We start from the raw sequence: 17,743 nt of genomic DNA on the forward strand, positions 1-17,743 counted from the left end.
TTCACAAGATTTTGTTAAAATCAACGTTTATTTTTTCTTGCCCTATTTGGTAACAACTCTGCCTGACGATCGCTAGACTGGGGTTCGAGTTCCGCTCAAACTCGTTAGTTCCTTTATTGTCTGCAACCTCACCATCTTTGTGAGTTAAATATGGGGGGATTACTAATACGCAGCCATTGCCTGGCCCTCCCTGGTCCTAGCTTGGGTGGAAAGGGGGCTTGGTCACTGATCATATGTCTATATGGTCAGTATCTAGGGTATTGTCCTGCTTGTTAGGGCAATGTCACTGTCCCTTGTCTCTGCCAATCATGAGCGGCATTTAAACCTTTAAACTTTAAATGAAATAAGTCATCCGAAAAGCATAAAACTGACAGAGAGAGAGAGAGAGAGAGAGAGAGAGAGAGAGAGAGAGAGAGAGAGAGACTTATTGATGAAAGAACCCTCGCATCCCAAACAGCTGATTTTATATCCCTTCATAAGTTTATGGCGGCATTTACGGTTCGAGTCTCATTTCGCAGATTTAAAAGTCTTGAGGTGGGTTCTCGCATTAAATTTACAACCACACTTACGACTGCAGCCTCCACGTCTCTGGACTTTATAATTATTGCTAAGATAGAAGCCGAGACGCATCTGAAGAAACGGGATTAACGCTGCCATAATGTTATTTGCGCCGACATTTACGTTCTTTGTACACAGGCCGTGGGTCCACAGGGTCTCCCGTCTCTTACGAAGGAATTCATGAATGAATTTATGTATGAATTCTACGAGTACATTTATATGCCAGATCTAGGTTTATCGACATATAATAGAGTGAAGAAAAGGACGGGAAGCTAGTAGTTTTATACCAAGACTTCCTTAGAAATGAATTATATATATATATATATATATATATATATATATATATATATATATATATATATATATATATATATATATATATATATATATATATAATCTCATTTATCATCAGCCTTAACTAGTTCACTACAAGACAAAGGCCTCGAACATGTCCTTCCACTCTCGTCTGTTTATGGTCTTTCTATGCCATTCTATACCAGCATTTTTTTAGCTCTCAATCCACCGTCTTCTCTTCCTTACCCTGCTTCGTTTGCAATTTCTAGGGACCCATTCTTTTATTCCTGATGTCCAAGTATTATCTTTCATTCTCATTATATGTCCTGCTCATGTCCATTTCTTTTTCTTACATGTTGTGAGAATATCCTCTACTTTAGTCTGTGCTCGTATCCATGTTACTCTGTTTCTGTCTCTTAGTGTTATTCCCATCAACATTCTTTCAATAGCTCTTTGAGTTAAACCAGCTATGTTCCAAGACTTGGAGCCTCTTGTTAGGACCATTTGATTAAATATTTTTCTTTTTAGAGGACGTGGCATTTCACTCTTAATATCATTTTGTTTACCAAAAGCTCTCCAACCCATGCTTATCCTTCTTTTAATTTCGGTCTCAGGTCCTGAGCTACCACTTACTGTGTGCGTGTGTGTGCGTATGTATATATATATATATATATATATATATATATATATATATATATATATATATATATATATATATATATACACACACATATATATATACATATATATATATATATATATATATATATATATATATATATATATATATATATATATATATATATATATATATGAGCTCTTCTATCAAATAACAGGACTGCCTAAGCATTCAAGTTACAAAAAAAAAAAAAAAAAAAAAAAAAAAAAAAAAAAAAACTTACATAATGTAAATATTATTAACGATCCGATAGGGCTTAAATATAGTGGGTGGGAGGCAAGGACATCACCTACTACTACCAGCCCTATCTTGGGCCCGCCACAGAAATCCTCCTCCTCCTACCAACGTCCTTTCATTGGCGGTAGGAACGTCGGAACATCATGGTTGATATTGCTCTGATAAAACCTTTCATTTCCGACCCAGTTTCCCGTGTACACTACATATACAGATACCCAGAGAGAGAGAGAGAGAGAGAGAGAGAGAGAGAGAGAGAGAGAGAGAGAGAGAGAGAGAGAGAGAGGAGAGAGAGAGTATAAAGTTTAGTTATACATTTAGAAGTAATACTGTAACATACCTTTCTCGTTAGCCCTTTCCCGTTGTTTTCTTTATCTCATTTCTTCCTTCATACATCCAGGGCTTCCTATCCTTGCTACCATTCCACACGACGTAAAAAGAGAACAAAGAAGAGCAATATTTCCCAGGACTGCAGAAGTAACGAGAATAACAAATGAATACGCAAAGAACACCAGCCCTATATGTAAATAGGTCAGGACCGAATTTGTATCAAAACAGATACAAATGACACATAATAAAAGGCCCGATGGAGACATGAAACTTAAGCGCCCCAAAGCCTCCCTCCTAAAAGAGGGAAGCGATCCCATATAATCTTTTTTTCTTGTTTTCCACAATGGACCTCATTTGCATAGGCAACCCTTGTGCGTGTGTCACAAAGCATGCTCTCTCTCTCTCTCTCTCTCTCTCTCTCTCTCTCTCTCTCTCTCTCTCTCTCTCTATGGCATATACGAAAAGAAGGCATCCATCCCTCACAGCTATTTTCTGTTTTTTTTTTTTTTTTTTTTTTTTTTTTTTTTTTTTTTTTTTTTTTTTTTTTTTTTTTGGACGGAGGTCGCGAGAGAAGGGGAGTAGCATTAGATATTTCCTGGAAATGTTGTCGTCCACAAAGTAAACAGAGGCATTTGGCACTAATAACAAAATTAGGGCAAACATGGTAATTTGCAATTAATCGTCTTATGCTGATAACTAGGTCACGCGTCTATTGTCCATTCCGGACACGATTTTCTGCATCATCCTAATGTATTTTGGAGGGTGGAGAGAGGGGAAGGGGGCCAGATGTAACGGAAGGGGAGGGGGTGAGGTGTTGGCACATCCGAAAGGTTTTAACAATTCTGCTGTAATACAATGTTAATTCGGACGTATAATCAAATTCTAATGTGTTAAAGGCCACTCTCAGATATAAGAGGATTTCCTCAGGAAAAAAAAAACACAATTAATACATATTAGAGAGAGAGAGAGAGAGAGAGAGAGAGAGAGAGAGAGAGAGAGAGAGAGAGACTTGAAATGTAGTTCATAGTTAAATAACTGTCCAGATTTTTTCAAACTACAATAACAATTATATACTATGGATATAATGTATATCAAGAACAAAGCGAGGGATATTTGTTAATAAATCTTCTATTTCTATTCACAAAAAATAATCCTCAAATGTCTAGCTAAAGATTATTGTTGGCCAGATAAAAAAATTCTCTGATATCTCACCTACAACACACTATGATTCAGACATGTTTATCTTTTAGGTTGATGAAGACTAGTGAGAAAAAATAGAATATCCCTTCCTTGATAAAATTTAAAAAAAAAAATCAGATAAATTCACTAAGATAAGGTTATAAAATCTTATTTCCTTTAATTCCTTCTTAATCGTCTCAAATTACGCCATCGCCTGTTCCCATCCAAAACCCAAAACCCTAAAATAAAAGTTGCAGAAAACCCCCCATCCCAACTACCTATCCCCAAAATCCTACCAAAACACCTACTGGCTGCAAGAGTGCAAGGGCCAGGCAATCTTCAACAACAATAAAAATTACGCCAAATATATTCATGTTGTTTATGGTCATCACAAGGTTTTCTTCCTTCCCGTATTTCCGTTTCAACAAAGGGTACAAAAAAAAAATTGCATTATAATGACCTCCTTGACTAATTGCTTTGGGTGCATGAAAACATCTTTTCTTTATAATAGGGAACAATTTTCAAAAAATTTTCCATCACATGAAGAAAATTTCTTTTTATTAGGTCACGTACCATGAATATAAATCATTGGGAATATGCATCATTTAAGAATATATATTTGGAAAAAAGGGGCTTGTTAATAATCACAAGATGACCAACACCAAAACTTAGCATTTTAAGTAACGAAGTAAAATGGAAGAATTATAATGTAATACCGAGGCTGATGATCATTTACAATTTGTTACCTAACGAAAGGTATATTTTTTCAACCGTGTCTCTGTTATAAAATATACCACTGGTCATTGATACTCTACCTATTGTAATATCTAATAATAATAATAATAATAATAATAATAATAATTATAATGCAGTGCTGTAAAATATATGTAATTAGATGCGAGCCATGAAACTATCACACGAGAAAACAATAAGATTTTACAGGAAAGCGAAACAGAACGACCCCAGTCTTTAAAGAGAGGATCCAATGACTCGAAGTCGTAATCACATCACATTTATATAACATTGCAACAGCCTTTCGAATTCCCCGTTACAGTTTCCCATCCCAACCGAGGACAACTTCGGCAGAGTGGGATTATCACCAAAACCTGATATAATTCATCTCGGACTCACTCAGCAGCATTGGCTTCGGATTATTTGTCAGGAGTATTCATGTCACATTCCATGAGGCAATGTTTGCAATTTAGCCTTTCAAACCCCATTCCAGTCTCAAGTCCAATATGTCGCCTTTGGAAGGGGATTCATTTCAAGGAAGGTTTATTTAGATATCTCTGTCTTTATTCACAGAAAAAATAATCCTTCAAATGTCTAGCCATATATTATTGTTAGACAGAAAAAAAAAATTCCCGTAACGTCTCACCTACAACACACGATAATTCAGACTAGTGAGAAAAAATGGAATTTCCTTTCCTTGACCAAATTCTTCGAAAAATTCAGATAAAATCATTAAGGTTATAAAATCTTATTTCCTTTATATCTTTCAAAATAGTCTCAAATTACGCCAAATATATTCCTGTTATTCATGGTCATCACAAGGTTTTCTTCCTTCCCGTATTTCCATTTCAACAAAAGGCACAACAAAAATGCAATTATAATGACCTCCTTGACTAAGTAATTTGGGTGCATCAAAACATCTTTTCTTTATAAAAGGGTACAATTTTCAAAAAATTTCCATCACATATAAAGAAAATTTCTTTTTATTAGGTCACGTACCATGAATATAAATCATTGGGAATATGCATCATTTAAGAATATATATTTGGAAAAAAGGGGATTATTAATAATCACAAGATGACCAAAACTGAAACTTAGCGATTTAAGTAACGAAGTAAAATGGAAGAATTATAATGCGGTGCTATAAAATATATGTAATTAGATGCGAGCCATGAAACTATCACACGAGAAAACAATACGATTTTACAGGAAAGCGAAACAGAACGACCCCAGTCTTTAAAGGGAGGATCCAATGACTCGAAGTCTTAATCACATCACATTTATATAACATTGCAACAGCCTTTCGAATTCCCCCTTCCAGTTTCCCATCCCAACCGAGGACAACTTCGGCAGAGTGGGATTATCACCAAAACCTGATATAATTCATCTCGGACTCACTCAGCAGCATTGGCTTCGGATTGTTTGTCTGGAGTATTCATGTCACATTCCATGAGGCAATGTTTGCAATTTAGCCTTTCAAACCCCATTCCAGTCTCAGTCCAATGTGTCGCCTTTGGAAGGGATTCATTTCACGGGGGGTTTATTTAAATATCTCTGTCTTTATTCACAGAAAAATAATCCTTCAAATGTCTAGCCATATATTATTGTTAGACAGAAAATAAAATTTCTCGTAATGTCTCACCTACAACACACGATAATTCAGACTAGTGAGAAAAATAGAATATCCTTTCCTCGACAAAATTCTTCGAAAAATTCAGATAAAATCATTAAGGTTATAAAATCTTATTTCCTTTATATCTTTCAAAATAGTCTCAAATTCCGCCAAATATATTCCTGTTATTCATGGTCATCACAAGGTTTTCTTCCTTCCCGTATTTCCGTTTCAATAAAAGGCACAACTAAAATGCAATTATAATGACCTCCTTGACTAATTAATTTGGTGCATCAAAACATCTTTTCTTTATAAAAGGGAACAATTTTCAAAAAGTTTCCCATCACATGTGAAGAAAATTTCTTTTTATTTCTCTTTATAATAGGGAACAATTTTCACAAATTTTTCTTCTAAATGAGGAGAAAATTTTCTTGTATTAGGTCACGTACCATGAATATATATCATTGGGAATATGCATCATTGAAGGATCTATATTTAGAAAAAGGGTTTTGTTAATAATCACAAGATAACCAAAACTGTAACTTAGCGTTTTAAGTAACGAAGTAAAATGGAAGAATTATAATGCGGTGCTATAAAACATATGTAATTAGATGCGATCCATGAGACTATCATACGAGAAAAACAATACGATTTTACAGGAAAGTAAAACAGAACGACCCCAGTCTTTAAGGGGAGGATCCAATGACTCGAAGTCTTAATCACATCACATTTATATAACATTGCAACAGCCTTTCGAATTCCCCCTTCCAGTTTCACATCCCAACCGAGGACAACTTCGGCAGAGTGGGATTATCACCAAAACCTGATATAATTCATCTCGGACTCACTCAGCAGCATTGGCTTCGGATTGTTTGTCTGGAGTATTCATGTCACATTCCATGAGGCAATGTTTGCAATTTAGCCTTTCTAACCCCATTTCAGTCTCGGTACCTTGTGTCGCCTTTGGAAGGAGATTCATTTCAAGGGGGTTTATTTAGATATACCTAGTATACATACGAAGTGAAAATTATGGGAGTATAAGGAGATATTCTTAGGTGATAATGAAAAATTCTGAGAAAATAAAGAAAAATTCTGAGAGAATAAAGAAAATTTCTGAAGGAATAAAGAAAAATTCTGAAGGAATAAAGAAAAATTCTGAGAGGATAAGGAAAAATTCTGAAAGAATAAGGAAAAATTCCGAGAGAATAAAGAGAAATTCTGAGAGAATAAGCAAAATTTCCGAGAGAATAAAGAGAAATTCTGAGAGAATAAAGAGAAATTCTGAGAGAATGAGGAAAAATTCTAAGAGAATAAAGAAAAATTCTGAGAGCATATGGAAAAATTCTGAGAGAACATGGAAAAATTTGAAGAGAATAAGGAGAAATTTCGCAGCGTAATACCGAGGCTGATGATCATTTACAATTTGTTACCTAACGAAAGGTATATTTTTTCAACCGTGTCTCTGTTATAAAATATACCACTGATCATTGATACTCTACCTAATAATAATAATAATAATAACAACAAAAACAACAACAACAACAACTACAATAATAATAATAATAATAATAATAATTAGAATATTTTCCCAACTTACACAGTATTCCATCTCATCAAATTCTTCTTTGAAAAGATAGTGGGCGAGAGTCTGCTGAAGTTTAAGAGAGGAACAAAACATTTTCTCATCATGAATTCTTAACTAAAAGATAACCAAGTGGGCGAAGTTGAAATAAGCTCAATGATTAATTCTCAGGTCAATTTAGAATAATTATAAAATTTATATATTTGTTAATAGATTTTCTTCAGCGTACCAAACATTATTTTGGAAACAAAAGGTACTAGACATTATTTTGGAAACAAAATCAAGCTTCATGAAGGTACATAGCGTTAATAATGTCAAGACGAGACTCTTATATTGGCAGCATTTTTATGATATATAACCGCATAGATTTGCACGGATACTTAGTCAATTAAAAATCGAACCACTCAAAATCGGCAATCTCTCTCTCTCTCTCTCTCTCTCTCTCTCTCTCTCTCTCTCTCTCTCTCTCTCTCTCTCTCTCTCCCCAAATGATGGAGTACATCGTACAGCAAGGACACACATACATATTTTTGTTAAAAACTGAAGAGAATACAGCACTAAAAGTCATCAAGAATTATGGTCCGTCAAAAGTACATTTTATAACTACGTCTCTCTCTCTCTCTCTCTCTCTCTCTCTCTCTCTCTCTCTCTCTCTCTCTCTCTCTCTCTCTCTCTCTCTCTCATTCTAATAAAAATTACCGTGTTTCTCAAACATTAACAAATATAGAAGCATCTAATGGCCAACTCCCTTAAATGTGAGAAATCCTGAACTCCTACCTGTTTACACAACTCATAGCCAGCACAGGAATCATCGACGTCAGCATAAACAAATAAAATGCATTCAATATATATTACACGTCCAGAATTATGGCTAATACTGATGGAATTCGATCTGAATTCGAGTCTTAAATTATTTCTAATGATATTGGTTGCAAGAGACCTGTTCATACTTTAATAAATTAATATCTAAATCATTAATACCTATCCATAAACAGTAGTAATTTTGATAAGATAAATTTCTATTTGTCATTAAATTGTGTACGTTAAAATTATCTTAAAAAGCCAGTTCTTTATTTTAGCACGAGGACAATTATAGTTGCTAAGAGCTCTTGATAATATTACACAAGAAAACAGTGAAAGGAATTTTTGCCTAACAAAATATATAAAGGCATGAACACAAAGTATACTGCTTAAAAAAATCCCTTCAAAGGAATTATACCAGAGCAGTTTATCCTTCTGATTTATCTGAATGTTCTTTAAGGGTCAGGTTGCTGGTCTCACAGAAATGGGTATCATTACAATCAGCAAATTCTTTGTTAGCCCTATCTCCCTTTTAACCCTGCCTGTGAAACACCAAACTAGACTTTTATGTGAATAAATCTCTTCTTGGGTCAACAGAGGCCCTAATGATTTTAGGGAAAATGCCTAACGTAGTTTCGAACTTTTCCCAGATCGAACTAATGAACCTCTTGGGGAGGTGAGGATGGTAAGCAAAACAGCAAGGGAACTCTACACACAAACACACACACACCAACAACAACAAACGCCCGAGTTCGGCCAGTTTCCATCACCATGCTGGCCAATTGCGAATTGGTGATGATGGGAGATTTTTGTCTGATCACACAGCACACCAACCTAGTATGGTTCGCCATTACTAGCAGAGGTTTGCTGATCATGGCGATGCACAAACACTTTCAGCCCGTTAAGGTATCCACACACACACACACACATATATATATATATATATATATATATATATATATATATATATATATACATATATATATATATATATATATATATATATCTATATATATATATCTATATATATATATGTATGTATGTATATATATATATATATATATATATATATATACATATATTTATTTATATATATATACATATATTTATATATATATATATACATATATATATATATACATATATTTATTTATATATATATACATATATTTATATATATATATATATACATATATATATATATATATATATACATATATATATTTAATACTTGCGCTTGTAAGCATACAAAAAGAACTCCATTGCCTGCATGTATATCCAGGCACTATTCAGGATTCCCTTCGTGACATATAAACTTTCAATTTTAATCAACATAACACGGTCGAAAAAAAGTAACTGTAGTAAAATAGTGCTCTCTCTCTCTCTCTCTCTCTCTCTCTCTCTCTCTCTCTCTCTCTCTCTCTCTCTCTCTCTCTCTCTCTCCCCTCACAAGAACTTTTGACAATGTTTTCTCGGTTGCTTTCACTGTGTACCTCGACCCATGAGTAAATCACAAATTCAGGTCCCCTCGTCCCTCATGCATAGTGCAAAGACCTTGAACCACAGCCATTTCTTTATATCATCCTTTTCATGCATTTTTCTTCTGACTGTCTTGCCTCTGAGTCCTTCACTCTTTTTTACATTTTTACGAAGACATTTCAGTCCCAGTATATGAAATTCTAATCTGTAGTCAATCTATGTTGGAAAAGCCTACCAAAAATGTTAAGACATTTTAGTTTCTGTATATGAAACTTTAATTTTAAGAAAATTTTATAGGAAAAGCGCACCAAAAACGTCAAGACATTTCAGTCTCGGTATATGAAATTCTAATTTTTGGTTAATTTATATAGGAAAAACCCATAAAAATGTCAAGACATTTCAATTTCTGTAAATGAAATTCTAATTTCTAATCAATTTATATAGTAAAAGCTCACCATGAATGTGTTCTTTTCCAGCAATGTAAATTTTGTTAGAACTGGCTGGACTCGCATGTTGCAAACATAATGCACAATCCATTCATTTAAGCGCTCCAGAACTCCATAATACCAGCAATGGTTCTAATGAATTTTTTAACATATTTAGCTATGTATGAGCTCTTGGGTATCTATCAAATAACTTCACGCTACATTTGACCTTATAAACATTTTAACGGTCACTGAATGCCATATAATATCCACTGATTCAACAACATAAAAATACGTTGTTCTAAAAACCATGACAAAATTCAGGTAACGCCTTTCCATTAGCTAATTTATTAATGCTATATAATCCACGGAAGAACTACCATTGTGACTTCATTTTTAATATTAGAGAGCTGAGCCAGAAAACCTCTTATAAAACACACTTATTTCATGGAAATTTTAGTCATGGGATTTTGCACGTGTATAAGAAATCCTGGCAGTATTAATTTTTACTGAAACATATTAAAATTCCAGTTAGGATATCAAAGAATTTGAGGTCATTGCATAAAAGGAGTATCACAAGGTCTGCAGGGGTGTCACTATACTTCCATTTAATCATTTCAGGCGCACTAACATACTAGCTATGATGATTTTAAAAAATGCTGTCCCTTTCCATCCTCAGGTAAACCTCCAACACCTTCACCAGAAGCCTGGGAGTAACCTGGTGGACCCAGGCATTGATCTACTTCACTACTACATATCTGTCGAGTGGGACATACTCAAGGTACCTGCCCTCAGGAACGAACGCTTTTATCCTTGCTGCGAGGAGCCTTACCATGACATCTACTTTAATATTACGATGAGGAGAAAAACGCTCTTTTACACCGTCAACCTCATCATCCCGTGCGTCGGGATCTCCTTCCTCTCGGTGTTGGTGTTTTACTTACCTTCGGATTCCGGCGAAAAAGTCTCCCTCTGTATTTCGATTCTCCTCTCGCTGACTGTGTTCTTCTTGCTATTGGCCGAGATCATCCCGCCCACCTCTTTGGCTGTCCCACTCCTCGGCAAATACCTCCTCTTCACGATGATTCTCGTCACTCTCTCAGTCATGGTCACCATAGGCGTCCTCAACGTCAACTTTCGGTCTCCGTCGACGCACAAAATGGCCCCCTGGGTGAGGAAGATCTTCATCGAGATGCTTCCCAAGTTCCTGTGGGTGGAGAGACCGCAGAAGGACCCGGACGACGACGCCCTCGAGGAAGTGACTGCTGGGGGAGACACCTCGTTGACACCGTCCAGCGACGGCTTCGATAAGTTCCCTCTGGAGGACAACTATGACATTCCTGCGATACCACCGTCGCCTTACGACACTGCCAGATACGGCGAAGGGCACTTGGCACTCCCTGCCCCAGAGTGTCTTCCGCCGGCGCACGTCCATGAGCCAGCCTTCGTGCCAGAACTGGAGGAAGGTTCGCCACACACAGAACACCGCACCCATAGAAGCATCCAGTATATAGCACAGCATATGAGAAATGTAGATTCCTTCGAGGAGGTGAGTTTATTTTTCTAAGAAACTATATGCTTAATATTGTTTATAGCATCTGGTCCTCTTCCCATAAACTAGGATATTATTAATACTATGTACATAGACTTGACTTGCAATAATTATCCCACATTATTACATTAAAAAAAATGAAAAATCCGTGTTTAGGACTTTCTCAAATACAGAATTAGAACGGCTACTCGGTAAAGTGCATACAAAAAATTGGCCATGATATGGAAAAAATACGTTTTTGACCTTTTCGTGACCTAGGTCTTAAATTTAAACCCTATCAGTCAAAAAATCTAATCATATTGTCCTTGAATCACGGCCAATCATCCTACCAAACTTCATTAGATTCAGTCAAATAGATTTTGAGTTATGCGTAACACAAACACAAACAAACAAAAAAAACAAATATACGTCTATCAAAACAAACTTTGCAACGAAATTTGCAATGGTATTAATCAAAAGCCAAAAATGAATAAAAATTTGTTTAAAAGAATTGATATAAACATGATAAATGGGTTCTTAGAGAATACGACTTATAAAAAATTAGGAAATACTATTTTCATATAATTTTCAATATTAGTTTAGACCAATAAGAAGGGCAATGTCATTATTGATATGCAAATGAACTTGTCAGTATGAATAAATTCCTAATCATCACGAATGCTATTGAAATAGGTTTGAACAGAAACATAATACGAAGGATAATATATATATATATATATATATATATATATATATATATATATATATATATACTGTGTATATATATATATATATATATATATATATATATATATAAATATACACATATATATATATATATACAGTACACTGTACATACATACGCAATAAATGTTATACATTATATTTTCCATTTCACAAGCATATCATTCACTAAGCCATCTAAAAATACTGATCCAACCTTTTACCTACGTCAACCTTTTCACAAATATTTTTATATGCCTACAATTCTCACCATTTCCGTTTTAACTACCCCGTAAATGTTAGAGTAAAAATAGTCCATACCAGCATTTTTTCTTTTCATAAACATTTAATATTCTCTATACAGTATTTTCTGACTTTTCACATGAGCATTATTACTAACTCTCTTTCCCCACACTCTCCTCGTAAACTAAAACCCCATCTCTCTCTCTCTCTCTCTCTCTCTCTCTCTCTCTCTCTCTCTCTCTCTCTCTCTCTCTCTCTCTATATATATATATATATATCATCATCATCATCAACCTCATCTCCTCCTACGCCTATTGCTGCAAAGGGCCTCGGTTACATTCACCAGTCGTCTCTATCTTGAGCTTTTAATTCATTACTTATTCATTCATCATCTACTTCGTGCTTCATAGTCCTCAGCCATGTAGGCCTGGGTCTTCCAACTCTTCTAGTGCCTTGTCGAGCCCAGTTAAATGTTTGGTGAACTAATCTCTCTTAAGAGGTGCGAAGTGAATGCCAAACCATCTCCATCTACCCCTCAGCATGATCTCAGCCACATATGGCACTCAATTAATCTCTCCTATAGTTTCCTTTCTAATCTTGTCCTGTTATTTAACTCCCAATATTCTTCCGAGGGCTTTGTTCTCAAATCTACTAAATTTGTTAGATACTGTTTCATGACTCATATCAATACAGTAACATTGATCTCACTAAACTAATATATAGCCTCATTTTTATGTGCCATTTCAGGCGATTTGAGTTCCAAATTTTACTTAACCTACCCATTGCCTGATTTTCTTTTTTCAATCATTCATTAAACTCCACTTATAAAGACCCTGTATTAGAGATTATAGTTCCAAAATATTTAAATAATTCTACCTCATTAACCCTTTCTTCTTCCAATGATATTTCATCTCCCATTGCATATTCCGTTCTCATCATCTCTATCTTCCTTTTATTCATCTTGAGTTCTACCTCCTGTGATATTTCATGCATTCTGGTAAGCAAGCATTGCAAATCCTGTGGTTTTCTGCTTATAACTTTGACTATTAGACATTTGACCATTTACCTGGAGCTTGAAGAATAATGGAAATTGTTTAGTTTAATATTAGGGAAAGAGCATATGACGAGAGGCCGAAATTTGAGTGCTTTTCCCACAATACAAAGCATTTTGCCCTAAATTCCCAGTCGTCAGCAATTACATAAAATTAATGTCTTATATGGAAGTCAGCAATAGATAAGAGGGTGCGTATATTCATATAACTTAGTTGGGACAGAATTCTGACTTCACAGACAAGAGTTAATATGAAGTTTAAGTTCAGAAAGCATTTCATAAACTCACAACGTTTGTCATTATATCGGTTTTCTTCCCTACTCATGTTTTATATCGAATATAAAATTTTCCTCTGTATTCTTCGATAAATATGTTTGCAAATAATTCGACAGAATTATCTTCCTTGATGGTAGGCCCAACCACCAATACTAAGTACAACGATTACTAAACATTAAGTTTCGGGAAAATTTTTTCCTCTTTCTAATGTGTTTCCCTTTCTATTATGTTCCACCATTCTTGCAAGCGTGCTTGCTATTCTAACCTCACACCCCCTTTCTTCCAAAATAAACACACGCACACATACATATATAAATATACATATATATATATATATATATATATATATATATATATATATATATATATATAGAGAGAGAGAGAGAGAGAGAGAGAGAGAGAGAGAGAGAGTCCAATTAATGTGATTGCTATTTAATCAATCACACCTATTAGATGCTATATACATAAATATATACATACATGTATATACTGTATATATATATACATACATACATATATATATACATATATATATATATATAAATATATATGTATATATATAATGATTGAATAAAATTAGCAGAGACGTCAAACATAACAAAAAAAAAGAAAAATGCTTTTGTGTTCAAACAGTCTGAATGATACTAATAGTCACTTACATATTGTGAGAGAGAGAGAGAGAGAGAGAGAGAGAGAGAGAGAGAGAGAGAGAGAGAGAGAGAGAGAGACTCTGACCTCATTACCTAAAACGTGCAAGATCATTAAAGCCACCCTCTTATCTCAAGAGAACATACATTTGTTGATACCTCGAAATAGACCATCCAGTCCGCGCTCTCTCTCTCTCTCTCTCTCTCTCTCTCTGAGAATTCATAAATCCCTCTTTTGATCCACCGACCTTATTTAGCTTTCCTATTAGTTTCTCTTTATCTACTTTCATTTGAAGTTTCTTTCAAAGGATTTTCTCTTTTCTTTTATCTGACGTAAGCAGAACAAAAGTTGCCAGTTACCTGAACGATATTCTATTTTACGGTTTCTCAAATACTTTAGTACTTACAGCTGTTTACAAGAGTAGAATTATTGTGGATAGTGTTTGGCCTTTCCTATTATACATTAAATCATAGGACACTAACTACTTCCACAAAGTAATTGAATCAAATGATAAAAATAAAAGTATGTCGAACCTTTACTATCAAACACATAATAAACGAGGCCACTGAGATCCACTTAAAGAGTAAAACTTTATCTCCCTTGAGTATGGGAAGCCAAGATCTTAAATCCTACTTAGAGTCCCTTTCACCAAAGACCATTAAGGAAATTGGCATCTTTCTTGCATCGTCTCAGTCAAAAGTCCTTTTGAATAGATTTTTCTTATGGATTTAAGTGAAAAGTCAGACCATTCCTTTCAAAAAAAAACCCAAGAGGAAAAACTGCTTTTGGCCTGACAAACCTCCACAAATGAAACCATCTCACATTTTTTATTCTTTCTTCTCTCTCTATTTCAGATCGAGGATGACTGGCGATACGTAGCTATGGTCCTGGACCGACTGTTCCTGTGGATCTTCATGGTCGCCTGCGTGGCTGGAACGTGTGGAATCATCTTCCAGGCGCCAGCCCATTACGACACAACCATCCCCATAGACATCCAGCTTTCGAAAGTAGCCCAGAGAAGAGGCAAGGACCTTATGGGGCCGGAAGATTAGGACAATGGTCCTCTAGAGAATTTTTTTTTTAAAAAAAGGAGTTTTCTTTTTACATCGCAGTGTTTCCTAGTGGCTGGGCATATCCCGGACTGGGTTTGATAAGCTTCCCAGCGTATATGCGTTTGTTATGTAGACGTTAACGTACCCAAATAAAAAAAAAAACACTATGCTTAGTCACTATGATGTGGTGGCTAAGCGTGACTGTATGTTATCCAGTACAGCTGTTAAATCACGTACGAAATAACAAAAGCATTTTTTCAGAGCGACATCTAAAGGTTTGAATTCAGAGAGGCAAGTACTCGTACTGTGGTATCTTTAGAGGTATGCATTTACGACTTACCACAATAGTGAGATGAGTAATGTTTTATTTTTTATTGTGAAAATGAAATGTTAAACAAACATTTGTGGATGTCGGATATTATTTTGTTTCAAACCGGAAGGATTTTTTCCTCGTTAATTTATTAGAAATGACAGCTTCAGTGAATATTAAGCATAGTTGTAGTAAAACGTTGAACACTCGAAGATGTGTTATGTGTGTGTTTTAAGGAAGAAGACATTCTCGGCGGAGACGTCCATGAGGAGGTTATAAACCTCACAGCTTGGACCTACCATGAAGAGAAGAGTACCCATGTCAAGTGATATCAAATGGAAAAAAAAAATTGATAGGAAAGTGAATTAGAAATTAAAATGAATAAAATATTAGTAGAAATCTTCAAACATTTACCCAATCACCGACCACTGCCAAATTCAGCATTAATTTGAAACAATGATAGAGTGACTGAGTCTGAAGATATGACGCAACTAGTTCAGGATATGACTGTGTATAAATGCATAATATGTGCTGAAGAACATGGAAAATGTTACAGAAAAAGAACAAGGTTGAAAAATATAGAATAAAAAAGACAATGTAAAAGATACAACAATTATGATAACTGCAAGGCATTTCATTCAAAGTGAAATGATATTTATAACTTACGTCAGGACTGAAAAGACGTGCAGAAAAGGAAATATTATTATGTAATCAAAAATGCTCAAAATTTTTTTTTGAAAAGCAGTAGGCGATTAGAGGCTAGTTTCTTTATTTTTGTAAACCTTGCAACAGTAGAAACCATTTTATTCAACATTTACTTAGAATAGCAAAAAAAAAAAAAAAAATAATAATAATAAACAGGTCACAACATCAAGAAACATCACACTAAAACCTTGTACATTCAAGGATAACCGATTGCCATCATCTGATAAATTATCTAAATAAGTCCTAAATTCTTCTAAAACAACATCCTAGATTACAGTGCCACTTACGAAGGATCTATGCCACTTCCAAGACCCACAAACTCACCACTTACAAAACTTATAAAGTAAAATACGTCACTTATAAAACAAGTAAAATACGTCCCATGTGATTAACGTTCATGAATGAATGTATAGCAGAAGGTAATTTGTACAAATCATTTACTACGAATACAATTTACGTAAACACCTACTAAAGTATAGAATATCAAATAGAGGTGTATATACATAAAGTATATCTACTCGTGCCAATATGCATGAGTGTATTTATAAACACACATACTACACACACACACACACACACATATATATATATATATATATATATATATATATATATACATATATATATACACACACAAATGTGTGATTACTTATAAATATATACGTGTATGTGCGTCTATAAAATATAATTATACAGGTCATATAATTATATGCCTTGCACTCACCACTGTGAGAGCAAGAGTATTATACACCATGGCTTGAACAAAGACACAGATATGAGTTCGGACAGGATTTCCCTTGGAACTAAACTAATACACAAACATACGATTCAACAAAGCCTCTACAATCCAGTAATTTTATTCAATAACCATCAATTCATTAAATACTTTATATATTACAAAAATCTTCACAATACACAATTACGATAATAGTGCACAAAGTAATGTGGGAGTAGGGGGATTTCAAAACACTCTTCGAAGAATATTTTCCAAGTAAAATAAACAGATATTTAAAAGATCGGCTTAACAACCTGATGTTGGTTGCAACTGTCTTAGGTGGTTCTTCATATTCACACTGCCAAGTGTACTTGAGAATTCTTTACAACCCCAATACGGTTTATCACTAAGGAACAGAGATATTCTCAAAATTTCCACCAAGTTTATTTCGTAACTCAAGAGAGTTCCAGGTAAATTCCAGTCAACGACACTCAGCTGTTATAACAAGATATAAAGGAAAAAAAGTCTGTTTTCCATATAAAAGAGAAAAAACAGCCACCTAACACTCTTCATAAATAGATAAT

At 34.6% G+C, this 17,743-nt stretch overlaps 1 protein-coding gene across 1 annotated transcript in view; it reads left to right on the forward strand.

The window, feature by feature from the left end:
• LOC137653359 (acetylcholine receptor subunit alpha-like 1) overlaps positions 1-17,002 on the forward strand; it is a 453,158-nt gene extending 436,156 nt beyond the window's left edge. Inside the window, exons 5-6 of the mRNA XM_068386723.1 lie at positions 10,585-11,454; positions 15,232-17,002. Coding sequence (XP_068242824.1) covers positions 10,585-11,454; positions 15,232-15,429 — 1,068 coding nt within the window. The 3' untranslated portion in view covers positions 15,430-17,002. The remainder of the gene's footprint in view (positions 1-10,584; positions 11,455-15,231) is intronic.
• The last annotated feature ends 741 nt before the right edge of the window (positions 17,003-17,743 follow it).

This window comes from Palaemon carinicauda, chromosome 14 (assembly GCF_036898095.1).
Source record: "Palaemon carinicauda isolate YSFRI2023 chromosome 14, ASM3689809v2, whole genome shotgun sequence".
Classification (NCBI taxonomy): Eukaryota; Metazoa; Arthropoda; class Malacostraca; order Decapoda; family Palaemonidae; genus Palaemon; species Palaemon carinicauda.